Here is a 27,667-nt window from a genome sequence, read left to right as displayed (position 1 = left end):
ATTTGGGATGAGCGTGTACCCGCCGGATAATCGACGATAAAAATCGATGAAACAAAAGATTCCTCGACCGCCGGGTTGTCGCGAGTGCGTTCCTCGACTCGACGAACCGAAGCTCTCCCCTGGTTCAGCGCTCAAATCGATCGAATTTTGATATTGCGGCCGTGGAGTCTTTTCGAGCGCCTGATTCTGGTTGGAAAAGTAGTGTGTGTGCCATTAAAAAATCTGTCCGCCCGTGCAGAAAAGTAAGTAGAACCGGTGGCCGCTTGCGGGCACCGTCCGGGGGACGTTGGATTTCGTGGAGTTTCCGGTGCCGCTCGACGGCGGGGCACCGTTTTTTCGGTTCCGCCTTGTGCGCGGTGTGACGCATTGAGGAGTGTCCAGTCGCCATTTTGACTGTGCTGTGCCGTGCCGAACTTGCGGCGGCCTGCTGCTGCCGCTGCTGCTAAGGCCATCGTATGACGGAGGAGAACATTGGTGGCGGCGACCCAGAGTGCGAAGAGAATGCCGGCGGAACGTGAGTTCCGGGAAAAGTTGCGAGCTTTTCAAAAATGAAAGTTTGCGACGCAAAAAAAAAGTGCAAACTGGAAGAAGGAGGAACCTGCTGCAGCTGCATGTGACGTAAAGTTCGCCTCTTTTCCATTCCGTCCGGCTAGATTTTCCTCCGTGGAAAGAGTACGCATGTTTCTCTCCACCTTTTCGCCTTCCCAAGGGGGCGCCTCATGCTCATTCTGCTTCTAGACTTTTCTGCGGCCACTGCTACCCCGTCCCCGTTCAAGTCTACGCGAAAGCTGGGAAAATTATTGAAAATGTTCCAACGAATGGCCTCGGGGACAGAGGTTGGCAATAGTTGGCCAGATCGGTTGGAAATCGGCATCGGTCAGCACCAATTGGATAGAACAAATTTTATTGGCTATTTCTAGCCAGGCCGCTCTCCCTCTCTGCGTCCTGCCGAGCAGTATTTCCCCCACGGGAGTCCCACATCGAAACACACACGGAAGCTCATTGCAGAGAAAGAGCAATTTTCAAGGCTACCCACATCCTACAGAGTCACCCGTCTAGATATTCTCGCATGTGTACGACCATAGGAGAAGTGCGGAAGGGGCTTTCGCAAGGAGCGGCTCGCCATCCGGCCACTAATCGATCTCCTTCATCCTGTTTCGACCCCGCCAACGCCTCCCCAAGCCGCCCCATTCGCTCCAAGGATGGAGGGCGTGGTTAATAGACAAAACGATCATTAATTGGCAACATATTGGCAACTCGGCAGCAGAGCTGGGTCCCCGTAGCTGTTATTATCGGTTGACCTGGCTACGCTGATAATGGGCGCAGCAATTGGCGCCCATATGTTCGCGAGCCTTGAAAGGGTCAACCCATGATCATACGAGCCCCAAGGCGTATGTGTGTGAATGTGGCCATGGTCACCGGCGGCAAAACTGCCTCCTGGTTCGAACTCCATTCCGTCGCGCACGCAAAAGATGACGACACGAGAGACATCAGGCCAGCCAGCAGCGGCGCAGCGGCAACTTTACCGACATACCACCACTACATCGGCCATCGGCTGGTTCTTTTTTAATTGATGAAACCAACACCAGCGAGTTGAGAGAACGAAAACGACTCTCCGCAGAGGCAGTTTGGCTAGATTTATACACAGGGTACGGGAGTTGAGGGGCAAAGTGGCTTAATTGAAAGTGTTTAATCAAAGGAGAATGGGCAAATTTGTATGGGAGCTGGTCCAAGGATGTACACGAACGGGACCAACTTTTTTCGAAAGATCTCGCCGAGACATGAAAAAAAGTCTTCTGGACCAACTCTCTAAACCCCGGGGTTCAAAAGTTACAAGTTGTTGAAGTTTTAGCATTTTGGGTTAAAATGTACAAAAAATCGTATTTTTGCTATTTCTAAAATCATTCATAAAATCTCTGTTTCATTATGGATTTCGATTTTCTTGACTTCATTCGACGCGTATCAGCAAAAACTATGAGTTCTGATATGTCTTAGCATGATTGAAACATGATTTATCTTGTTTTTATCTGTTTGAACCGTTTGTGCAAGAGGCATCCCATAGAAACAAGTAGAAACTTCAAGGTTTTGAAACCGGATCCGACCCAGACTGCTTCAGTGAGTATGGAAGGCTTCAGTGCAATGTTGTAACAACTTATTGGGATGGTCTGAGTCATCCGAGAACTCCTTGGAGTTAAGACCGGTGAGTCTACCGCCGTAACAAGCAAGATGTCGGCGGTTTTGACCACGGATCATACCCGCATGGCTTCAGTGAGTATGGTAGACTACTATGCTGATGTGTTGGAGTGTCCTGGGTTCTCCTAGGACTCCCTGGAGTTAAGATCTGTGGGTCTACTTCCGTAACAAGCAAAATGTCGACCGGTTTTGACAACGGAACATACCCGCATAGCTTCAGTGAGTGTGGTGGACTGCTTTCCTAATGTGTTAGGATGCCCTGGGTCATCCAAGGACTCCCTGGAGTTATGATCTGTGGAGCTACAGCCGTAACAAGCAAGGGGTCGACGATTTTTGACCCCGGAACATACACGCATAGCTTCAGACAGTATGGTAGACTGCTTTGTTGATGTGTTGGGATGTCTTTGGTCATCCTAGGACTCCCTGGAGTTTAGATATTTGGGTCACTGTAACAAGAAAAAGGTTGATGATTTTTAACCGCGCATCATAACCGCAAAGATTCAGTGAGTATGGCAGACTGTATTGCTGTTATGTTGCGATGTTCTGGACCTTTCCGCGGAGTCCTTTTAACAGCCGTAGACCTACAGATCATAACTCCAGGGAGTCCTTTGGTGACCCAGGACATCCTAACACATTAGCAAAGCAGTCTACCACACTCACTGAAGCTATGCGGGTATGTTCCGTTGTCAAAACCGGTCGACATGTTGCTTGTTACGGTAGTAGACCCACAAATCTTAACTCCAGGGAGTCCTAGAAGAACCCAGGACACTCCAACACATCAGCATAGTAGTCTACCATACTCACTGGAGCCATGCGGGTATGATCCGTGGTCAAAAACCGCAGACATCCTGCTTGTTACGGCGGTAGACTCACCGGTCTTAACTCCAAGGAGTTCTCGGATGACTCAGACCATCCCAATAAGTTGTTACAACATTGCACTGAAGCCTTCCATACTCACTGAAGCAGTCTGGGTCGGATCCGGTTTCAAAACCTTGAAGTTTCGACTTGTTTCTATGGGATGCCTCTTGCACAAACGGTTCAAACAGATAAAAACAAGATAAATCGTGTTTCAATCATGCTAAGACATATCAGAACTCATAGTTTTTGCTGATACGCGTCGAATGAAGTCAAGAAAATCGAAATCCATAATGAAACAGAGATTTTATGAATGATTTTAGAAATAGCAAAAATACGATTTTTTGTACATTTTAACCCAAAATGCTAAAACTTCAACAACTTGTAACTTTTGAACCCCGGGGTTTAGAGAGTTGGTCCAGAAGACTTTTTTTCATGTCTCGGCGAGATCTTTCGAAAAAAGTTGGTCCCGTTCGTGTACATCCTTGGACCAAATTTGCCCATTCTCCTTTGATTGAAAAGTGTGCAGATATTTGACAACATTAAGAATAAATGCAAGTGTAGAATAACCACCAGACGGTACGTGTATTTAGTAAGTTGATACAGCTATTATGACAAACTCAGTGAAAATTAATCGATGTATCTTTAAATTAAAATACTCAAACTTGTTTTAAAGTGAGGAAAAAAATAAGTAATTCCCAAATGCTAGCGGAATTGGAAAAAATGACAGTACAGTTTTGAATAATTAGAATAGCAGTGATTTTTTTTTTTTTTTTTTTCAAAAAGTTACATACAATCGATGTGCACATTTTAAGTCTCAAGATTTTTAACCAGTTCCATTTTTAATCGATATGAATTGAGACCATTTTGAGACTAACCATAAGTATTAGATTTTTCGTTTATATTATATCAAGAACTGTATGAAACTTAATCAAGCAATTTTCAGAATTAATGTTTGCAACGATCAGCAGCCCCATTTTTAGTCCGTTGGCCCAACTGCCCCGAATATCGTACATTATTCATTTAGTATATATAGTCGCTTTTGTCATCCACAGACACACTCTTCTCCTCTCACTAATACCCAGAAGCAAAATAGTAGATGGCAAGCATGTACTGCGAAAAAAACGCTTTTTCCTAACATCAAACATGATTATGAGCGATGGAGATAAAAGGAAAAACGCGACGCAAAAGCTTCCCCCGAGGGATTACGGTGACAACCTGCCTCCTCCCTTAGCTTTTCCACCTAATCCTGGCCTGTTCCGCGCCACGACGCCCACAAATTACCTATTAAAACGTGCTCAGTGTAGATTTATTACACCCGCAGCAGGTACTTTACCCCACCGTGTCCGGATGAGGGGGGGAAGTTGGGGGAGGTTAGGGTGGTTCCATCGGAAACAAGACTTCAATGTCATTTTGATAACAGAGAACACTGGCGATGGCGACGTGTGCGACTCACGAGCCCATGTAAGATAAGATACATAATTCAGTGGAAGCTTCTCCCTCTTACATCGGTGCTCTTCTTTCCGTACGGGCCCTGTGCTACGGTCTACTGAATTGGTCCAGGGTCTCTTAATTGGACCCGTCGACTGATTCGCTTGAAGTTACGGTGGGATCGAACCCCAAATTGTTCGAAACGACGAAAAATGGAGAAATGTCAAATAGTTTTCGGAATTGCCACAGTGGCGAATATTCCAACCGAGAGTTCTTGCTCTTGCTGATTAGAATTCTATGGTTTACAAATTAACTTTAAAAATAATCCTTTCAAAAATCATCCCACAAACCCACCGTGACTTCCCCAGCCCACCAAACCGAAGCTCTCAATGCGCGCTCGAGATAACATCGTGTGTTCGCTCACAAAACACTAATGAAGTGGAAGTTTCCTATTGGGTTATAATGGGCACCGGCACTGGATCCTGTGTGTGATGGGTAATTCGACCCTGCTGGCTTTCCCAGTATTGTACACAAGTAACATCTCCATATACAGAACCTCCGGGGCCCACCGGCAATTGCTGATTAGCTCGTACATTGTTACGCAATTGTGTGGCCACACGCTTGATTCTGTACTCGTTTTCTCGCCAGGGCACTTGAATCACGTGTTGTAATCGGCGCGCGGTGTCGCAAACAGATCGCTGATAATTTCTGTACATTTTTTATGGTTTGCATGTTTGGGCCGTTTCCTGAATGGATTATCGCAAAACTAATGCGTATTGGAAATGATTTTAAAAAAATCAATAGCTTTCAATGCAGATTTTTTTTTTAATTCTATAAATGCTTTGTTACCTACAATCTATACTCGATTTTTCAAAGGTTTCAAAGGATTTACAATTTTGGCAGCTTGTTTGGACAATGGTACCTACTTTTTTGAAAATTTGTATCATTTCAAGGAATTTTCTGATCGATTTGGAACCTTTGGCAAAGTGGTAGGTTTTGATGAAGACATCAGAAAAATAAGTGCTCAGAAAAAAAATTAATTTTAACAAAAAAAAACATTTCTCAAAATCCGTATTTTATATTATTTAATTTGTTTGAGAGTCCCAAAACCCGCAAATTTTGAGACATGGAAAAGAACGTCCCAAAGTTTTGCCGTTAAATAATGATTTTTTTTGAAAAAATGTATTTTTTGGAAGAAAAACAAATAGAAATCTTAATCAAAAAACCATTTCAAAAATTTCCTTGGAGAAACAATGAAGATTGAACCTCTGGTTGCTGAGATACAGCAGATAGAAAAAAAAAACAAAGCGGAAAGTTTAAGTTTTCATAGTCTCATTCAAGTCTCACCCATACCAGCCCCCCATTTTCTAATAACAAAATCTCAGCAACGACAGCAAGTATTAGTCCAATTTTTCATTGCTGACAATTAAACATTAGTAAAATTTTCTGATCTTTGAAAAAAACTATTTTGATTTTTTTTAAATCAAAACTGACATTTCCAAAATCTCAATTTTTAGTATAACGCCCTTTTAAAATGTTTGTCTTAATTCAAAAAAATGTTTTCAAAATTTGTGTTTTGGAAAAGATCAAATAGTTTCACAAATGTTTAAATAAAAGTGCGACTCATGTCAGGAAATAGGAAAAAATCCCCTAAAATCAGGAATTTGTAATTTGTTGTCAAAAAATTGTAAAAGTTTGGAATCCCAATCATACTCGTTTGATAATTATTTTATATCTTTTGAATTATTTTGTGATATTTTGTTCAATTTGCAATGCAATTACCGTAATCTGGGGTGAATCGGGACTACAGTCTGAATAGGGACAGCAGTTTCTAGAGCACTTAAAGCTTTTAAATTTGGAAATGGATGTACACATTTTGTTGGCCTGAGTCTGTTCTAACCGAAACCAACCAGAAAAATCAAAATATTGCGCTCCAACATGGTTAAAACTCTAGGGGTTAATCACTTCGAGTATACTGCATACGCGTATCATACGCACATAATATTCTCATTGTCTGCATACCGTATTGACGATATAGACCCCATATTCGTCATATTTGAGGTCATATGTACCCAAATATCAGCGTGAATATCATACGCGCGCAATACTCGCGCAGTATTCCTTGGCTGCATACCGTATCGACTCCAATATTGGCTTCATATTGGTGCAATATCAGAAGTGAATTGCCCTTTGTTAAAACTGCTGTCCCAATTCGCCCCATGTGTCCCGATTGACCCCAGTTTACGGTACTCAGTTCGTTTTGAGCTCCTGCAACTTAAAAAAACAGCTGAAGAATTATGTTAATCGCTTTACAAATTAAAAAAAACTTAACCCCAACTTTTTAATAAATATTTTTTCACGTTTAAAAACCTTGGCGCCCCATGTTCTAAAAAAGATGAGTTTGGGTTCAAAGTATAGGTAAAGGTTGATTTTCATTTATCGGTAATACTTGACTAGCAAATGTAGTCCAAACGTTTCACGGGTTCTATGAAAAACAATTGAAAAACTTTTTTGCTTTGAAAAAAAATGAAAATGAAAAAAAATAAAATAAATCCACATGTGTTTTTTTTTAGTCTCTTCAACAATTTCGCATAAAATTAGTGGTAAAGTTCTCATTAAATTGGATTTTTATTAGAATAACATTGCGTGGACTCTTCGATATTTCGATTTTTGAAAAGACAAAGGTGGTCTTCATGAAATAAAAAAAATAATGATAAAATTTAATATTTAGTTATTTTTAACTTTTTGCAAATCTCTTTTGTTTTCCTATTGAAACCAAAATAAACTCAACGTCCAAAATGAATCACGAAACAGTTTTTTTTTTAATTTTCGATTGTTGCTGTCTCAATTTGTTGAAATTACGAATGATTGCATGCCTCAAGAATGTTTTTTAATACATTTGCTGTGAAGTTTCTTTTTTCTCTAAAATTGTCAATAGTTTCTTTTTAAATTTATGTATAAATAATGTGGTAGCTGTTCACTTTTATAATATAATATTACCTCAATTTAGACTGAAAATTTGGCATTACAACGGAATTTTGGTAAATTTACACATTTTTATAAGGAAAGTTACACATTTTTGACATAAAAGATTTCCTAATTTCCATTATTAATGTTACATTGCCATGATTTTTTTCTGCTTTTACATTTTTTTTCGTAAATTTCGAAAGTATTAAATTTGAAGGTTTAAAATTACTTCTTTTATGTCGTAATATTACCACAATTCAGACTGAAAAAAAAATCGCCATTGCACTAGAATGTTTGTGAATTTACACATTTTTAGAGGGAAAATTACATTTTTTTTAGACGTAAAAGATGTACTCATTCCCAGATGTAATATTACCATGATTGTTTTACTTTGTATTGTTCGTCACGCCAGGTCATCGCTCCCTATTAATCTTCATTTCCTTCGGAATGATTGTATCATGTCGTAATAATTCCAAAATATCATAAAAGTGACGAGCAACCCTTTTACGAACCATTCGCACATACCACAAAGACAACCCAAGATCAGTCGGTCCGATTTGTCGATATCAATGCAGACGTCGTTGCCGCCATCTCTTCAAAACTGTCGCGTTGCTGCAGACGAGACGTCTTCTCCGAGCCTGGCCCACAGACAGAAGAGTTGCGTTTGATTGCCGACAATGCGTCTTGCGTACGAGAGGCGTGGTCCTTCTTCTACTTTTTTTCTGATTTGTTTGCCGATGTCACTTTCTCGCAGCTTAGGATATAATCTTTATGTCGACGAAATTCATTATCAGCGCATCATCTTTTAAGCGTTACAATTTTTTTCATTACTCCCTTTTCCAGACAGTAAAATTTCCGCTTCCACTTTGGTGGAAAAGTTTGTGGAAATTTTCCAAAGCCTCTCTTCCGTCCCCCGAGTTTTCCCCCTAGCATCGCCGAACTCGAACCTCACCGTCGTCGTATTCCGTATATGGTCCTGTTTTTGTGCTGAAAAACTAGCACTCCATTCTCTTCGGCCGAGCTTTTCCGCGCCCCGTGTTATCTGTGTCAGCTTCGTCAGCTCATCGAATTCGTCGCTGGTCCACACACATCTCGGATTGTCCTCGGTTGCCAGGGCATGCGTCGTTGGCATCCCATCCCGGTCCCGAACTTCTTTTTGGGCGAAGGAATTTAGGCTTTTTTTCCTCTTCAGGGTGTTCCATCATATCTTTATTAGTGACTGAGTTCATCATCATCATAACCTCATCATCCAGTAGCAGCTTCTTTTTCGCCGTCGTTGTCTCTGTTGGAGGAAGATGAATCGATGTTTAAAATTACCAACATGTCATGTTTTTTTGTTGTTGTTGTTGCTGCTGCTCTTCTGTATGTTCTTTTCGGTTCGACAGCGGGGACGGAACAGACCACGGACAAGAGGAGGAACGGCGCGCGCGCTTGCGCACGTGCTTTCCTGTGTCGATGTCTGCGTTCTTTGCAGCGTTGTCCAACAACGCGATTCTTCCGAATTCTTTCACTGTCTGCGTGTGTTTCGCGCTGTTCTGCTTTCTCTGCGCCTACCGCGAGTATCAGCTCACTCACTCTTCTTTCCATCGCGAACCGAACGTCAGAGCTGAGAGCGCAGTCGGTCGACACACGCAGGAATTCTAAATTTTACTCAGTTCATTTGAAATTTTTTATCGGGAATGTTCACACACATTTTTTGTAGTTATAGATAGAAATGTTTAAGTCACTTGTCTTTAAGTAAGCGAATCAGCGAAACAGAAGAAAAAAAAGGAAAACAGTTCAGCCAAAGTCACTTCTGTAGGGGAAAACGCGCTATGAAAAAGTAATTTTCGACAGAAGTAGAGTTGAAACAATCCCACTTTCTTAAATTCTCTTTCGAGTGTCGAAGAAAAAAAACACGTACATACACACGGAATACCAGTGATACTAGCGAAGCTGTGAACAGTTAATGGAAATTTACTAGCTAATTAAACCAATTTAAGCATAAGGTAATTTTTCACCAAGGTCGACAAAAATGTCCGTCCGGCTGACGTTTAACCGACTACAGGGGGGCAGAATCCCACCCTCGACCGTGCTGCCATCTTTCTTTTCCCATCTTTCACCTATTGGTTTTTTATTCTCCCCGCCCCATCGCACTAAAAGCGGTTTCCAATACGATTTTCTTTCTTTTTCACCAAAGAAAAAAAAATCATTCTTCATCGACTCAATTTTTTCCCCATCCCCAATATCTATATATATTTTTATTTATTTTTTCCTCTCACTTTTCGATTCTGCGTGAACGGGGCCGCTCTCTTCCTCGTGGTGGTGTCGTCGAAATTCTCGAGCAGAAAACGTGTTGCCAGGTTGGAATTTCGACGGCGAGAACATTTTTTGCCTTCTCTTCTTTCAACTCTCTACGTGTGACTGTGAATTTGTGTTTGTACTTTGGCGGAGAAAATAATCTGGTATTTGTTGCAAAAAGCGATTGTCCACGAGATATTTGCGATAGTCAGTGTGGAGAATGGAGCAGATAAATGGGGTGTCCACCCGGCGTGGAAGAAATGGTCCCAGATGTGGAAGGGTCAGTGATGTCGGATTTTGGGGGTTTGACTGTCAGAATACGTTCAACATTAGAATCATCATATGCTTTAAAAAATGTGTTCAGCGAGAGATGTTACAAAGAGAATTTTTTTTTTTTTGTTAAATATTACTTACAATTTATATAACTTTATCTATTTTATAAAAGTTTCATTAAAAATTGGCATAGCTTAGGGAACCCATAGTGCACAACAACTTTTCAAAAAGTACTCCCGAAACCCGATAAAAACTATCTATTTTGATAACCCAAAAAAAAGTAACGAAAGATTATATCTCTTTCTTCCTATTCAATAATCTTAAAGTTTAAAGTAATGATTTTCAAGATCTACGGTATTTTATTATTTTATTTCTGATTAATTGTTATCGACCTGTGTTTATGCTGCATACTTAAGTTCAACCATCAAAAATAAAACAGCAAAATAATTTTTTTTTCGTGCTTCGATTACCCGATTTGAATTTTTCCCTAGACCTTCGGATAATCGAGTCCGGGCTATAATAGCCTGTATTAAAAAAAACATTTTCATTTTAATATTCAGTATGTTTTTCTCATGTAAAAATCAAAAATATTGCAAAACAAAACTTCAAAAATGATTTTTAAGATATACTTCAATTTACTATTTCTTTGCCCTGAATTCAAAACCATCATTGACAGCCATTGCCCCAAAAGTGAAAGACACCATCTACCATCTTAAGGAGTTACAAACATGTAAATCGGCAAAAATGTAGGAGGTTGGTATGGGCACATACGGCACATACATATACTTTTTTTTAATCTGTTTTCAGGGCATTGAAATATACATTTTTATCTATCAATGAAATAAATTTGAACACATTAGGTTGTGTCTTTGGCGAGATATAGCTATTTGAAGTTAGCAGTTTCAAAAAATGGTGCTACGCTATCTAAACACTGCATTTCCCAAATTGGCTCAAAATTTTGGTGAAGACCTGTTAAACTAGTCCCGTGTGCATGACGAAGGCCGATTTCAAAAAAAGTTTATTTTAAAAAAAAAGTTTTTTTTTTCATATGAAAAATCGCCTGTTTTTGATTTGATTTGATTGATTTAATTTGTATTTTTTTTTTAAAGTAAAATATAAAAATCGGGCTTCGTCATGCACACCGGATATGTCTCGAGAGTCTTTACCCCAAATCTCAGCCAATTTGGTCCATCCCATCTCGAGATATCGTAGCACCCAACTCAGTGTTTCGAGAAAAACGCTCAGAAAGTTTGACAGTTCGCTTTACACATGGCATAATTTTCAGATTAAATCGTCTCTTTCTCAGTTAAATCATGAAATACCTTTCTAAAACATTCAGGTGTGCTTAAAACTCATCTTTTTAGCGGATTTAAAAAAAAATCTGTAATATGAAATTTTATGATTTTCTACATGTATCTAACGATCTACTGGTTACTGAGATACAACTTCTTAAAGCTTAAATTTTATTATATAGTTTTTCTCAGTGTTTCGCGATATCTTAAAAACTTTATTTTATATTTAAATTTTAAAAATGTTTTTTTTTTTTTTGTTAAATGTTCTGATCCAATTTAAGATAAACAAAATCCAACTTTTATTATTATCTTAGAAAAATCAAATTTTTGAAAAAAAATCTTTTCTACACTTAAATTTAAAACTTCAGTTCCAGTTCACTACGTTGATTAGTAATTGTTTTTCAATAATTCTCAGAATGCATTTAGAATTCTTCTAAAGCAAAAAGGCACAAATAGAATCTTTTCTGAATTTTGAGTACTTTGGTAAAAAAAAAGGAGGCACAAAATACTTCCCGAGCAGACGGAAATAACTTGAGAATAACAATATTTGATATTTGAAAATACTATACCAATAACATTTTATGTTATTTATAACAAGATTTGTTATTCGTCGTTATATTTTTTTTGTTATTAGATTGTTATTGTAATAACAGACTAATAACATTTTTAGTTATTCTTCGAACAAATCTTTGCTATTATTTTTTTGTTATTTTAACAACTAATCCGATCATCCCAATAACAGTTGGCGGTATTCTTCTATAACAAAAAAATGTTATTCCAAAGTTGTTTTGGCATTCAATCAATATCAGACCAATAACAAATTGTGTTATGATATCATAAACTGTTATTCAACTCTTATGCAAAAATGGATTTTGCAAGAATATTCCATAACGCTTTTTGTTATTTTAACAGTACTTGTTATTGAAATGGCATGAATTTTGTTATTACCGCCTGCCCGGGTTATTACTTAGTTAGAGCGCAAAAATTAAATTTAAAATAAACTTAAAATATTTCATCTTAAAAAACTGTTCAGAAGGCCATCACAACTGTTTTTCAAGTTCATTTTTTTTAATTTACTCAAAAATGGAGGGGCAAAAAAATACTAAAATAAAAATTTCATTGGAAAATCTTGTGAAATCGAATGTAAATTATAAAGAATCCGTTGTACAACGCCAATTTATGCATTTCAAATCAACACAGTAAAAAATTGTGTAAATTTGGAAGATGTAGTTTTGGAAGGTTGAATATTACCTCTTTTATTATGTAATTTTACTTCAATTTCAGCAAAACAATTCTAAAGGGCGTTTCCCGTTGCTAGAATTTAGTCTTAAAAAGTGACATTACACCAGGAAAGTGATAAAATTACAGATTTTCAGAAATAAAATTACACATTTTTTCTTACATGAAAAATGTACCCCGTTCCAGATGTAATATTACCATGATTCTTTTTTACTGTGAAATAAAGGCTTGGTAATCTTTTGACAAATTTGGAATTTAGGAAATTCAAATCTGTACAAAACGCGTAATGATGTGTAAAGCATTTTTTGATATTTTTTGTATTTGAGAAATTTCGAAAATATGGCTTGTAATTTTAAATTTAATTTTTTTATTTTCCTACCTACTTCTTCACTTCAACCAGAGCCGAGGGACAAACATTTTAAATAAAAATTGGCAAGCCGAATAAACAATACAGTATTGAAATGTTTCCATTCCTGCACCATAGGATAAGGGATTAAATTAGAACAAAAAACTCAAATTTGATCAGTTATTTTGCAAACAGGCCAGCCTCTATTCTCCGATGTACACGCAAAAAAATCAGTCGGGTAATCACACCACAAAAAAAGTGGTCTTATTTTAGGTTGTCGTTTTCGAAATTGACCAATTTGGGATCTGTGAATTCGAATTTGATCTCAAAAATAATTATCCAGAGTTCGGCTAATCGAACCTCGACTGTTGAAGTACACCGAAAAAAAAAATCTGGGAAGGGGAACATCTTTTATGTCAGAAAAAAGGTGTAATTTTATCTCTAGAAATGTGTAATTTTACCACTTTTTTGGTGTAATGCCACTTTTTCAGTCTAAATTGAGGTAAAATTACATCATAAAAGATTAGAGGTGGGCCAAAAAAGAGCGAGCCGCTCAAAGAGCCGGTTCACTTAAAAGAGCGAACGAACCATGGCTCACAAAAAAAAGAACCGCAGTTCTTTTTTAAACTCAGGTCTTTTGAAAGAACCGTTCCAATATAGAATGAATTTTAAACTTGTTATAAATATAATTTATCGAATTTCGGACAAATTGCATCAGAAAATTTGTTTTTAGAATTGAAAATGCAATTCTCAATTGAAAAATAGTTGCCTATAAAAATTAATCCCAAAATAGCATTGCTGCAAACAACACTTTTAAGTTTTCATACTTATTTTCAATTTACTACTTTTCATTGAAATTCCAAATTTTCTAAACAAAATGAAAAAGCTTTTCTTTATATAACTGATCGTACATTAAAGTATTATCCGAATACAAATTTGGGCATTTGAGCTTGTAAAATATTACCATTGCATAGCATAGCTTGTAAAATATTACCAAAAATCTACTAAATAGCTGAAAGATTATAGAAAAAATAATTCTCTTGCCTGATTTAACTTCAGTGTTTATAGACTTCATCGATTAAATCAGAATTTAGAAAAGAGTTCGCAAAATCACTCAATTCTTAAAAATAACCTTTTTTCAATATTTTGAAAAAGAGCGAAAGAGCCGTTCAAAAGAGCGGTTCATTTTAGTGAGCGAACGAAAATGAGCGGCTCCTTAAAAAGAGCGGTTTTGCCCACCTCTATAAAAGATGTAATATTCAACCTGTCAAAATTACAGCTTCCAAATTTACATTATTTTTAACTGTGTACAGAAAAACACGTGTTCCTCAATTTTAGTCTGTTTTATTACCCGTTTTCTCTGAATGTATCTTTATTGTTATGAAATGTTTTTCTTGAACAATCTTGAACAACTTTGAGGTGAAAAATATAACAAAAAAATCAAGGAAATAATGTTGAGCAAGACGAAAACCACGTGACTCTCATTACCGTCTCCAACATATGATGCAACTTTCAATACACTTCTCGTCACACATTTTTAAGCTCATTATTTGTACAATGTTGCAGCAATAAAAAAGTATGGCGAAACTCAGTCCAAAGCACTCCCCATTTTAATTATGCTAATGAGGATTCTCCTTCTCTCTGGTCGCCTTGGACTGCGGTCATCTAATGAAGCGGCACTTGTTCTATAATAGTATCTCCTATCGATTTGTTCCACTAACATAATGTGATCCCTCTCTCATTGTTGCTGCAACAGTTTAGTTTCGAGGAGATCCGGCAATGTTGCAAAAAAAAGCCCTTCTTCTCTCAGCATTGCTCACACAGCACATAAGAGTGCTGCTGCTGAAATTTCACTCGTAATGAGTGACAACTTTCCAAGCATTCCAAACTGCTGAATCAGTTATGTTTAAATAAATAAATGGCGCAAGAGTGAGAGAACGAATCAACGAGAGAAGAAAGTGCTGTGAATTGCACGGGTGGTGTGAGGGCTCACTGCGGCGAATGATATCACTCGAAAATAAATACTTTATTGATTTTTCACTGGACAGTTCCGCTGGAACGTGGCGAGCTTTGGCTAGAACGGTATGCTACACAACTATACGCGAAGCAGCGCCAAGAAAAGCTCCCCATTTTTTTGTTAGTCGTCTATCCTGGAGAGCTTTTACCCTAACAAAAGTGTTTTTCCAGAGAGAGCGAGTGAGCAAGTCAGTTTGAGAGAGCGAGATTTCTCTATGTACTAAGTTCTGGTGTCCTCGGAGTCCAATTCAGGACCATCTGGCGCTGCTGCAGCAGAACCCATTCTGTGGCCACTTCAGGCGCCAGGCGGTGACTCACTCCAACTCTGTGTGTGTGTAGTATAGTACATAAGGAAAAACTGCAATCTGGCGACGTGGCCAGCAAACCAGACCAGAACCAGACCAGTGCCAGTGGCCACATTCCGTCGTCAAAAGTCTCGAAAGTTAGTAGTAGTTGGAAAAGCCTCGCCGAGCGGAGGTCCTTAAAATAGTACAAGCTCTACCTCCGCGGATTGGTTACGTCATCGAGTGGTGGCCTCAGGGGGCGTCTCTTGCGTGCGCCGGTCGTCACGTTTGTCACGGTATGTCCGTCCACCCTCCCCGTGTGGGTCATGTGATGTGGTTTGGGGTGTGAGTGTGCGTCAATCGTGTTAGTCATCGGGCGTGTGTAATTTAAAGCTGTGACCCACCCCCGCGTGCGCGAACGCCGCTCAGTGCCATGCCGGTTTGCAGATTTTTTTTTTCTTTATTTCTTTCTTTTTACGGCTGTGACGAGTTTGGCTCCAGTTTGGTTTTCATTTGGAAGGCAAATTCGCAATATGAGGCGACAGTGAGTGTTTGCCAGGCGAAATCGGCGTGAATCATAAGATTTCGGTTTAAGGAGTTACGGGGAAAGTGCAGAGTGACTGCTTGTTTTATAGTAATAAATAATTGGAAAATCTTAAAACGCAAAATTCTTTGGACTTGCATGAAAAATTGCTGTTGCCCTTTCAGAAAAAGAATTGTTTTCATTTTTATATATTTTTTGCTTTTTTTAGGTGCCCAATTTTGAAAATTGACCATAAAATTTTAAATTTAGTTAGACTTTAAAAAATAATTTTGAAAAATTTAAAAAAATATCCTCGTTAAAGAGATCTGTTATTCCTGGTCTTGTAGAATTTGGGACCCTGAAAGGATCTTATTAACTTTTTTATGCAGAAACTTTGCTAAAATTTTGAAAAAAATAAACAATCTTTAAAAAAAAGTCTGTGATTCCAAATGTAAGGATTTATAGCGAAAAATCTGTGAAATACATTTTTCTATTTTTTTTTAACACATCAATTTGTTATGTTCGAGGGAAATGCATGGAACAAGTTTCATCCAAATTAAAAAAAAAAAAACAACACACGAAAAGAAACGTGAGGAAAGTGCTATATTGCGAGAGTATAGTCCTCTCGCGTGTTCATTCGTTCATTGGAACAGTTCATCCTATGAGTGGCTTATATGGACAAACGACCGCCACTTAGTCACCGAACCATGGTGGCCCATACGGCAAAGGCATGGTTCAATATGCCGAAGGTCTTGGGTTCGAGTCTCGGTACCGGTACTTTTTTTTTTGATAGATGAACTTTTTTGGAAAATAAACCATGAGTAAAGTACTCTCGGTAATTTCGGGATTTATCCTCTCCGTCCGCACACAGTACCATTTTACAGTACCATTTTACTACCGAATCGTGCTCTTTATCCTCTCGTATGCCGATGCCCAGTTCTGGGTGAAGAAATTCTCGTTTTGCCATCATTTTTCAAGTTGGGGGACGCGACATCGTCCTTTTTTGTTGTATTTCTCGATTTTTTTTTAAAGTACCATAAACTGTTGACTTTCATATGTTTATAGGACCTATTGAAAAAAAAACTCTAGATTTTTTGATTTGGCTCAAAATTTGTGGTCATTGGTTTACCCATACAAATCTCCATACAATTTTGGCTGCTGTTTATACAAAAATGGTACGTACATATTCGAAAATCTGTAACTGTTTAATTATTTTTTTTTTTGGACTGATTTGGTGTCTTCGGCAAAGTTGTAGCTATTGATGAGTACTATTCAGAAAAAAAATGGTACAAGGAAAAAACATTAGGTAATTTCTTGGTTTATATTTTTTCACAAATTTCAATCTCCCCAAATCCGTATGTACCAACATTTTGCCGACGAGTTATGATTTAATATTTTGTAAAAAAAATAAATCTCGAGCTTAAAGTTTGTTGACCTCATTTTTTAGTTAAAATCAAGTTTGCAATCGAAAGTACTTTACATTTTTTTTGATTAGGTGCGCCGTTTTCAAAATATAGCCATTCAAAGTTAAATTTTGTCTGAAAAATTTCGGTTTTTGCCTTTCTTACTAAAGAAAGGTATAGGGTTTGCTTTTGGCTCCGACTCCAAATCAAGCTTCGTGATCCCATCTTTTCTCGAGAAATATTCATTCGAAAAATCTGCAAAAAATCATGGACGATCGATTTTCGACGCCCGATCGATTGACAATGACAGAATTGGTCTATCTCCAACATCCGAATTTTGGGGATCAATTTACCGTAGAGCACGCGTGACGTCCAAACAAAATCAAACCATCCACATTAACGACCCCCGGGTCTTTTGTGGTCTCTATTGCAAGTTTCTGCTCGAACCTAGGAGTCCGAAGGCTTGAATGGGGAGAGCACCCAAACCTCTTTCTACTCCAAGGAACCTTCCACTCCAGTGTTTGAACTGACGACCTTTGGATTGCGAGTCCAACCGCCGCCAGCGATTCCACCGGAGTAGGCTTGGTTTGGTGTGTTGTTTGTACTTATGGCATGGAGACGACTCCTACACCTGGAATGACTTAACGGCCTAACAACCAATTCCGGGACCGACATTTTACTTCCTCATCCGATGGAAGGTTGGAGCAGATGGGAATCGAACCCAGAATCATCCGCTTACAAAGCGGACAGCGTAACCATTCGGCCACGCACTGCGTTAGAGTACGGCACGGAGCGACGGCGCCGGATACCCATATTTACGCTTAGAATTTTAGAGCGCCCGCCGCGGGAATCGAACCAGAAACCTCTGGATTGTGAGTCCAGTGCGCGGTCCGATTGATTCACACGGGTGGGATTCTTGGTTTACGGCCATGACGAATGGGGCAAAAAACAGCACTTTTCAGTTATATGAAAAAATCAGGTTGATTTTTGAATTGATTCATGAATGGACCATTCTTGATTTTGCTATTTCATTGAATAAAAAACCAACTGCCGTTTTCTTCCTTTTGTAAGAAAGGCTCTATCTCACCCCAGGTGGGATTAAATCGGTTTTTTTTTATTTCCTGTTAATATTTTTTCGGAAAATTCGCAAAATTTCCTGCAATTTTGTCTAAGAAACATTGAAGATTGGACCTCTGTTTGCTGAGCTGAAACATTTTAATGAAATTTTCTGATCTTTTCGAAAAAAATATTTAAAAAAAATCAAAATATTGTTTTCGAAAAGATCGGAAAATTTCACGATTGTTTTTTCCAGTTTTGGATCTGAAAAAAAATATTAAAATTTAATGAAAGTTATGAGTTTGATAGTTTTCCCTTTGCCATTTTTGGCCGTGTGAATAGATTTTAAGTCAAAAAAGTTTATGATTGACAAGAGATTAATGGTTATAGAAAAACAAAAAATTATCGAGGTTAATAAAAATAAAATACTAAAAATTAAAAATAAATATGCTCGACACAAGATTGAGCACTGAAGAGTTTATTATGCTTGATGAAATTTCGTAGACGATTTAAACTGAAAAATTATGAAGATTTTTTGAAAAAAAGTCCAGGGTTAACAGGGGCTGTAGAGTACACAATTCAAAGGTTTCTAATTTTGAATATTTTTTCAAAAATATAAAATCAACTGTATTGATAAAACTTTTTCTTAAGGTCAGCACCCCAAATCACCTAGAATTGACGTCAATGGCCCCGCACATGTACACACACACACACACGTGACGTGGACGCGCTTGCCAGACATTTTATTGTAGCCGATCCAAAATGTGACCAATCTGGTCAGAATGGTGCGCTCGTCCAAAATCCGCAGCGTGTGCGACTGCATTCTCCTGGCAAACTTGGTTTCAAATTCAAATATAAAATATAGATCAAAGCCCCTCGTCCGTCGCTTGACACAGAGCAGGCCACGAAAAGTATCGAACCATCCGCGGACGAAACGGCACACGTCACAAGACGTCACATAACACACACGCTCGCATGCCCGGCCCCGATGGTCACGAGAACATAAGAACCACGCTCCAGTTTGTGCCGTTGCCAGGTTCGGGGGGTCAACTATCGATTTTCGTTCCAAGTCGTCCCGCCGTCGTCGCCGATACCTTTGTAGAACAACTTGCTGAAGATCTTCAACGGTTACTAACCGAGATTTTTCCTTCTACTTTTTGTTGCAGAATCTACCCAGCATCAGCAGCTCGTCGCTAAGCTAAAACCACCAGCACCACAACCAGCAGCATCAAAATGTCTACCGTCGACAAGGAGGAGTTGGTCCAGAAGGCTAAACTGGCCGAACAGTCGGAACGGTGAGTTGCTTTGAAGAGGCTTTCTTAAAATTATGTTCTAACTTCAAAATCTTCCTTTTTCAATCCAGATATGACGACATGGCACAAGCGATGAAATCAGTGACAGAAACCGGAGTAGAACTATCAAACGAAGAACGAAACCTGCTATCTGTCGCCTACAAGAACGTCGTCGGTGCGCGAAGGTAAACCTGCGGTTGCGGTCAACACCTGAGCCGAACTCTAACTCTGTGTGCGACTTTGTTTTCCCATTCTACAGATCGTCATGGCGAGTAATATCGTCGATTGAGCAAAAGACCGAATCCTCTGCCCGCAAACAGCAACTGGCCCGGGAGTACAGAGAACGAGTCGAGAAGGAGCTTAGGGAAATCTGCTACGAAGTGCTGGTGAGTGATGCTTTGTTGTTCTGGGGATAACTACAACGAATGCAAACTGTTACTTCAGCGCAAATCAAAACATTTAGTAATCACTTTGACAGATTGCTGATAACACTTAAGAACAAAATTACACAAACATATTTTTTTGAATAATTTATACAAATTTTGGAAGTTACTGACTCTGACCCGTGGTCACTAGCGTGCACAGGGTGAGGCAACATGGGGCAGTTGCCCCACCATCCTCAGAAATTTGTTCTAAAATTGCCAAGGGGGTGTCCATAAACGACGAAATTTTCAAAACGCTCATATTGTTGCCCCACCTTCCTTCACGCTAGTGCCCGTGGTTGTGTCCATGGCAGCTCGTCGAAAATAATTGTTGTAGTTGTAGAGCTATCAACATTATATTTTTAGATTTTTGCATGCATATTTTGACAAAATAACAATCATTTAATGTAACAAGACCTAAACAACATTTTCTGCAGCATTTTTTATTTGTGGGTACACATTTTTTTAAGGCTAGCAATATGTACACAAACTTGTTTACAGATCATCCCAATGTCTTTAGGAATTGATAATTGGATACTAAAGCCCTATGTAAATTTTTATGTACAACGGTAAAAAAAAACACGATTAAAAACCATTTCTGATCACTTTTTTTCATTTTAGATTTTGAAAAAAAAAATTGACAAAACAACATTTTTTTTGATGGATCAACTATGGTCCCCTTGCAACAAGCTGTAAAGTAGGAGCTTTTCTGTCAAGAAAGTCCGCGAGGTTAATTTTCCCAAATTGATTTAAAAAATAATTTTTAACTCTTTGTGGTAGTACAAAGGGTCATTGTACTCAGAAAAATAAGCTTTATCGCTGTAAACAATAATACCTTTCAATAACAGTGCACTGTTATGGGTACTGAATAGTTGAACTTTTCAACACTAGTATTGAAAAGTAATATTGAACACATGAATGTTTGACATAAAATAATATTCTAGAAGCTTTTTTCGGAATTTCAAAAAATGTTGTAAGCAACTCGTTGCAAAACATGATTTTTTTCAGCACTCTTTGTACAACTCGTGCTGACAACATTTTCTTTTTGCAACTTGTTGCATAAACTTCTATTTCGAAACATAAAGTAGGCCATTTTGTCATTGCTGAAAAACGAAGGAAATAGTTGAAAAATGATATTGCAATTTTTTTCTAAATGCATTTACTTTCATTAATTTAATAAAACTCAGTATTAACTTGATTTGAAATTAAGGTATTTTTTTGAAAAAAATAAAGAAGGGAGAATGTTGACATGATTTTGTGTCAGAAAAATTGTGAGTGACTATTTATTTCCTATAAAAATGAGTGAATTTGTACCTTGTATTATTTCACAAAAAATGGGTACAATTACATCGAAAAATAGATATTCAGCAATGAAATTTAACATTAACTTTTGTGTGTTAAAGTTTCGGTTGGTAGTGGTTGTACTAGCAATAGTGGCCGACAGCTATAAATTCAACTTCCAAAGAGTTACCAAAAAATCTTATTGAAAAAAATAGATTTATTAGAAATGTTCATAGAATGATAACACAGTTAAACATTGTAATATTGGAAGGTTAAAATTGTGAAAAGTTAAACGACATATAAGAAGATATAAGTAACACATTTTTCAGAGCCGGGACCGTGGTGTAGGGGTAAGCGTGGTTTCCTCTCACCCAGTCGGCCTGGGTTTGATCCCAGAAGGTCCCGGTGGCAAATTTTGAGACGAGATTTGTCTGATCACGCCTTCCGTCGGACAGGGAAGTAAATGTTGGCCCCGGTCTAACCTAAAGGTTAGGTCGTTAGCTCAGTCCGGGTGTAGGAGTCGTCTCCCTGGGTCCTGCCTCTGTGGAGTCGCTGATAGGCAGTTGGACTCACAATCCAAAGGTCGTCAGTTCGAATCCCGGGGTGGATGGAAGCTTAGGTGAAAAAAGAGGTTTGCAATTGCCTCAACAATCAAGCCTTCGGACTCTTAGTTTCGAGTAGGAATCTCGTAATCGAGAACGCCAAGGCAATGCTGTAGAGCGAATAATTTGATTTTTTTTTTTTTTTTATTTTTGAAGTTACACATTTTAAGAGGTTCTGTTAACGGTCACCATTGTAATATAACCATAAGGTTTTCCTATGAATGCAAAGAAAATATCGCTTTTTACTTCTGCTAAATATTTTATAATATCGTTTAAATAATCAAATCAGTATACATTTTTGTGATTATTGTTTAGAATTTTTCTATTGTTAGATTGTAAAAACTGTTTTACATTTGTTTTTTTTTTACTCAATTAAATCCCAAATTTTAATGAAAATTAGTAGGTTGACATTGAGGCCGATACTAATATATTAATAAAAATAAACAAAACTAAAATACAGGAAAGAGTTTTAACACTTCAATGAAAAAATTGTTATAAAATTCATTATACAATGCAACTTAAGTCAATTCTAAAATGTGTTTTTGTGAATTTTTGCTGTATAGTACCGCAAAGAGTTTTTTTTTCCACTAACAAAAAACCTTTCAAAACCTAGAATTGAAGTGAACTGCTGTATAATGATGCATTTCCCATGCCTTTTTGAATTGAAATTTTGAAATTTTAGCTTGTAATTCAGTTTTGTTTATTTTTGTTATATTTGTATAGGCCCAAACATTAATCTACTAATTTTCATTAAAATCTGGTAAATATTTAATTGAGTGAAAAAAATACCAATTTTAAAACAGATTGAAAATCAATGACAAAAAACAATAAGATTTGATGAAAAATTTATTTTGCGAAAAAAAAGCTTTTTGCGGTACATAGAAAATCAACGAAATTTCAACAGTTTTTTTTCTAATAAACCCAAATATGCTTACTCATAATTCTAAACGCAAAGGAGTGCATTTTAAATTAGTTTTAGCTGAATTTCAATTAAAATTTTGATTTTTTCAAGAAATAAATTTTGTTTTCTCCCTTGATTTTTCAAGCCGACCCCCTTCAAGGGTTTCACTTAAAAAAATAAAAATAAAAACCTTGAAAAATATTAACAGCACCCTCTTTTACACAATCATAAAATAAAAAAATATCATCATCAACATTTCTAGAGTTTTATTTGAAAAGGTCCTATAAACATTTTCTATTTTTAAATTGAGATGTTTCCAAAATCGTGAAATGAAAAAAAAGCCTTTAAAAGTTATTTAAAAATATATCATTTGAAATTTAACTGAAATTTCTTCTAAGCTAGGCTTAAAACATTTCACAATAGTTTGGAGATTTGAACTTATCAACCACAGTCCCCAAACTAAAGTGGGGAAACAAACGTTTCACGGAGTTTTTTTTTTTTTTTCAAAATGTTTATCGGATTTGCTAAAAACTATGTATGCAACTCGTTGCAAAACTCTATTTTTATAGCACTCATCGTATTTACCCAACTCGGATTAATAATTGTTTGATTTTATAGCGCAAAATGTGAAAAGCAAAGGAAAAAGAGAACAGTACATTTCTAAAACATAAAACAGGCCTAATACGGTCAGAGAATATTTAAACGATAAAACAAAATTAAGCAGACAAAAGGCAAAATTTAAATCTCAGAAATAATTGGGAATGAGAATTAGGGTATTTCAAGAAACAAAATTGTTATTAAATTCTGAACCAAGTCTATCAAGCTGGCTTATCTTATTTTGTGACTTAATTTTCGACTTTATTTCATATTACAGGGTCTCCTGGACAAATTCTTGATCCCCAAAGCGAGTAATCCAGAAAGCAAGGTGTTTTACCTCAAAATGAAGGGAGATTACTACAGATACCTAGCCGAGGTAGCCACAGGAGAAACCCGCAACAGTAAGTATTTGTCTTGTTTACTATCTGAAATCAGAATATTTCAGTCACAAAAATACGATCATATTCTAATCACCAACTTCCCTTCTTCCCAAAACCAAAAAAAAACTCTTTCTCTCGCGTTACACCGTAACCACCCTTTGCAGCTGTAGTAGACGATTCCCAAGCCGCTTACCAGGATGCCTTTGAGATTAGTAAAGGCAAAATGCAGCCAACACACCCCATCCGATTGGGTCTCGCGCTCAATTTCTCTGTCTTCTATTACGAGATCCTAAACTCGCCAGACAAAGCCTGCCAGCTGGCGAAACAGGTCACTACCCAAGTTTTTGTTTTATGATTAGTACTTTTTTGTTTAGTTTACTGCAATCTTCTTTTTTGCACTTTTTTCAAAGAAGAGAAATTAATCGAAATGAAGTTTAAAATGTACACATGATCACAAATTTGAAGAGAGAGAGGAGCGCTGTCCTCCAACGTTGTTTTCCCCCTTTGCCAACGTTTCCGCCTCCTCGGGTCGGGTGGTCTTCCCCAGGGTCTCTTAAATCACACCCCCACCACCTTTTGTGTTGCCGTTGACCTACTATCACTCTCACCCTCTATTTTTTCTTCTCTCTCTTGTATTTTCCCCCTTCAAGCCGTGGTTGAGGATTCGCAGAAATCGTACCAGGAAGCGTTCGATATCGCAAAGTCGAAAATGCAACCAACCCACCCCATTCGGTTAGGTCTCGCGCTCAACTTTTCCGTGTTTTACTATGAAATTATTAACTCACCGGCCCGGGCTTGTCATTTGGCTAAGCAGGTTATAAACCGAATTCTCCGTTTGTTGCTACCCCCAGTTTCCTCTTGTTTGTTTGCTTGTTTGATCGTTACACTGACTGATGTTCGTTTTTTTAAAGTCCCTGCCTTCCGTAATGTGTAGCACTAACTCTCTACCGCAAAATGAGCAGAAATGGACGTGCTTTCGGTGGTTCCTAACGTTCCTGACTAACTCCGGACTCGATCCTTTCAATGCATCGATATTTGAGATTACATAGCTTGACTAATATTTCACTAACATAGCGATGTTGTTAAAAGATAACAAACAAAAATTGTTATTAGGTGTTCAACAAAAAAAATCATAATTTTGTTAAAAAATATGTTTTTATGATAAAGTTATCTAAAAAAAAATAGGTAGCTCAAAATGCTGAATTTATATGGGAATTTAAGAAAATTTAAGAAAACTGTTTTCCATGCAAATTTTACCAGATTTTTTCTGTGGGGTTGTTTATAATTCCGAGCTGGATCCAAAAACGCTTTCTATCTAATTTAAAAAAAAAAAACATTTTTGGATCGATATTCAATCCAGCTTGGCATGCTAATCAACCGATCCGGAAAAACCCGGTGAAATTGCCACTTTTTGTTTTAACTATTTTTGACAGTTAAAAAATAGCCTTACCTTATAAAATCAATAGACTTTGGTAGTGACTGATGATTTGAAGTTTGATCTGTGAGTGTGAATGTATTAGTGAGATATCTCGTAAGAGAGAGAGAGAGAGAGAGAGAGAGAGAGAGAGATTTGTTTTCGATTTTCTCGCTCAGTGAGTGCTTAGATCTTTTTTAATTCTTCAAACATTTTGTTAAGATAAAAAATCAAACATAAATATGTATCACAAATTTGAATGCAATTTTATAACTAATCCTCGTTCATTCATGTAATATTGAAACTAATTCTACTAACCGTATTGCGCTTGCCTTTACTTACAAAAAACGCGGAATGCTCTCCGTAAAATCCCCGTTACTAACAAACCGCCCGACCCTCAATGGAATGCTGAAGCTGACGTTTTTGTTCCTTTTGGAAAAAAGCCAAAACCCACCGAATGAATGTAACATTACAAAGAAATCGTACAAACTCTTCAAAATTGTGACATGTTGTGTATTTTCTTATTTATTTCGATTATTTTTCATATTTTTAGTTTATTTTTATTTTGCATTTTTATGTAAAGAATAATAACAAATTCTTTCTTTAGCTTATCGATTTCAATTAACTTTTTAGTTTTTAGGCCAAAAAATTCTTGATATTAATATTCCCTTTTCTTTTCCATCCCTTTTTTAAAAAAATGCCGCCCGGATGCATGCAGGCGTTCGATGACGCGATCGCCGAGCTGGACACGCTGAACGAGGATTCCTACAAAGACTCCACCCTGATCATGCAATTGCTGAGGGACAACCTCACCCTGTGGACGTCGGACACCCAGGGCGACGGAGATGAACCACAGGAGGGTGGCGATAATTAACCAAACTAAAATTAATGAGAAACAAAAAAACACACACACTTAAATATAATAGAAATTCCTTTTGACTAATTAATTACAAAAACAAAAAGAAAAACAAGACAGAAAAAACAACAGCAGCAGCAGCAACAACAACAGCAACATCAGCGAGCGGAAGGCAAAACCAACAGCAGCAGAAGCAGAAGCAAAACAAATGCAGAAAATCATTTCTTTAAGAAATCGCTAACACACAGACACACAGCAACACAAACACACACACACACTCAGACAGACACATTTTCTTTGTGAATAAAAAAAAACAAAACCAAAACAAAACGCTCTTGCAACAGCAGCAGCAGCAGCAAAAGGAGACAAAAAAGAAAAAGAGAGAAAGAGAAACAAAAAGTACATGTTTGTATGTATGTTCTATTTATCCCCTCGTTCCCGAATAATCGTTTCCATTTGGGAAACATCCGAACTACAAAGAGAAAACAAAAGGAGTAAAAGAGAGAGAGAGAGAAAGAAGAAGCAGAAGTTTAGTCTCTTCGTTACAAACATTGTGCATTGTGCATTGTGTATAGTTTGAAACTTTGCGGAAATTTTGTTACTTTTTTTTTGTTTTTTATATTTTATATAATCGCGAAGGGGCCTTTACGCGGGCTCTCGAGCAAACTTTTATCACTTTTGTTTCTTTTCTTTTTCTTTCTTTTCTTTTTTTGGAACACAAACAAGTCTCTCAATCTCGGAGACTTGCGACGGCAGCGACTTGAGTTACTCTCTCTTTTGTCCGGTTTACATTGCAAAGAAACACGTGGCGCGCCAGGGCAGGTTCGTTTATTCCGTCACGTGGACGTTTTTTTTCTTTTTTCGTTGTTTTCGAGTTGGAATTTCGCCTTATTTTTTCGAATTACCGTGCTGGCGCTCGCAAAAGTGATTCGGCTTTTGCTTGCGCTGCAGAGAGAGATGTGTTTTACTCAGAACATTCGTTCCCGTGTAACGTGAAAAAGAAAAGAAAAATAAAAAAACACCGAATTGTATTATTCTATGCCTCTGTGTCACCCCCTAATACGAAAAATAAACTAAGAGAAAAACAAAAACGTAAAAAAACAAACACTTCTATAAATGTACACACACAGATCCCAGAATTGAAGTTTTTTGTGATTCATCTTGGTGCGAACGCCCCCTCGCCGGAAAAGGTCATTTGGGGCTGTCCAGAGAGGGCGCTTCGCGCGAAAATTTTCCAACTTTTTTAACCACGAAAAAAAACAAAGATTAAACTTAACTGTTGTGGCAGAGAATGTGTGTCCTGTTGTCACACGTCTATTTGAGAACAACTAAAGAAAATCAGAAGGAAGAACTAACATCGCCGACGAGAACTAAGGAAAGAACAGAACATCGTTCGCAAACAAAAACAACATCATATGGAAATTATTACTCTAAAAACAAAACAAGAACAAGAACATCAGCAGAAAAATAAAACAAGAACAAGCGCATAATGTAAGAGGTAATGTTTTTATTAAAAGGCAGAAAATTTAAAAAAATATCCTAACTTTTCTGACAAGGAAAGAAAACTTGGCTGAGAATGCTTGAGAGAGCTCCACGTTCTGTGAAAATCAAGAATTGTAACAAGGAACATTTTTTAATTTAATGGCGTTCACAAACACACAGAAACTCACGATTTTTCATGTATTATAACAACAAAGTATGGAAAAAACAGCTAAATAAAATGGAACAACATTAACTGTCCGATAACTGGAAAAAAGAAACAAA

General features: G+C 37.5%; 1 protein-coding gene across 5 annotated transcripts; it reads left to right on the top strand.

Moving 5' to 3' along the window:
- The first annotated feature begins 85 nt into the window (after positions 1 to 85).
- On the top strand, positions 86 to 27,667 carry LOC6041018 (14-3-3 protein zeta). 5 transcript variants are annotated; one of them, XM_038259001.1, is made up of 7 exons: positions 86 to 242; positions 19,325 to 19,453; positions 19,522 to 19,635; positions 19,710 to 19,836; positions 23,531 to 23,654; positions 24,284 to 24,447; positions 25,766 to 27,667. In XM_038259001.1, exons 2-7 carry the CDS (start codon positions 19,392 to 19,394, stop codon positions 25,919 to 25,921), a joined length of 747 nt encoding a protein of 248 aa, XP_038114929.1. In that variant the 5' UTR covers positions 86 to 242; positions 19,325 to 19,391; the 3' UTR covers positions 25,922 to 27,667. The 5 variants fall into 5 exon arrangements, with proteins under 5 accessions (XP_038114929.1, XP_001850331.1, XP_038114925.1 ...); XM_001850279.2 differs by lacking the exon at positions 24,284 to 24,447 and adding an exon at positions 23,798 to 23,961; XM_038258997.1 differs by lacking the exons at positions 86 to 242; positions 24,284 to 24,447 and adding exons at positions 9,048 to 9,434; positions 23,798 to 23,961.

Source organism: Culex quinquefasciatus, chromosome 3 (genome assembly GCF_015732765.1).
Source record: "Culex quinquefasciatus strain JHB chromosome 3, VPISU_Cqui_1.0_pri_paternal, whole genome shotgun sequence".
NCBI classification, from domain to species: domain Eukaryota; kingdom Metazoa; phylum Arthropoda; class Insecta; order Diptera; family Culicidae; genus Culex; species Culex quinquefasciatus.
This window is presented reverse-complemented; position numbering and strand designations above follow the sequence as displayed.

Bases quoted from the DNA above. Each gene is read 5' to 3' on its own strand.
- LOC6041018 (XM_038259001.1), top strand. From the start codon at position 19,392: ATGTCTACCGTCGACAAGGAGGAGTTGGTCCAGAAGGCTAAACTGGCC. The intron at 19,454-19,521 runs GTGAGTTGCTTT...TTTTCAATCCAG, and splicing joins CTGGCCGAACAGTCGGAACG to ATATGACGACATGGCACAAG. The intron at 24,448-25,765 runs GTTATAAACCGA...GGATGCATGCAG, and splicing joins CTTGTCATTTGGCTAAGCAG to GCGTTCGATGACGCGATCGC.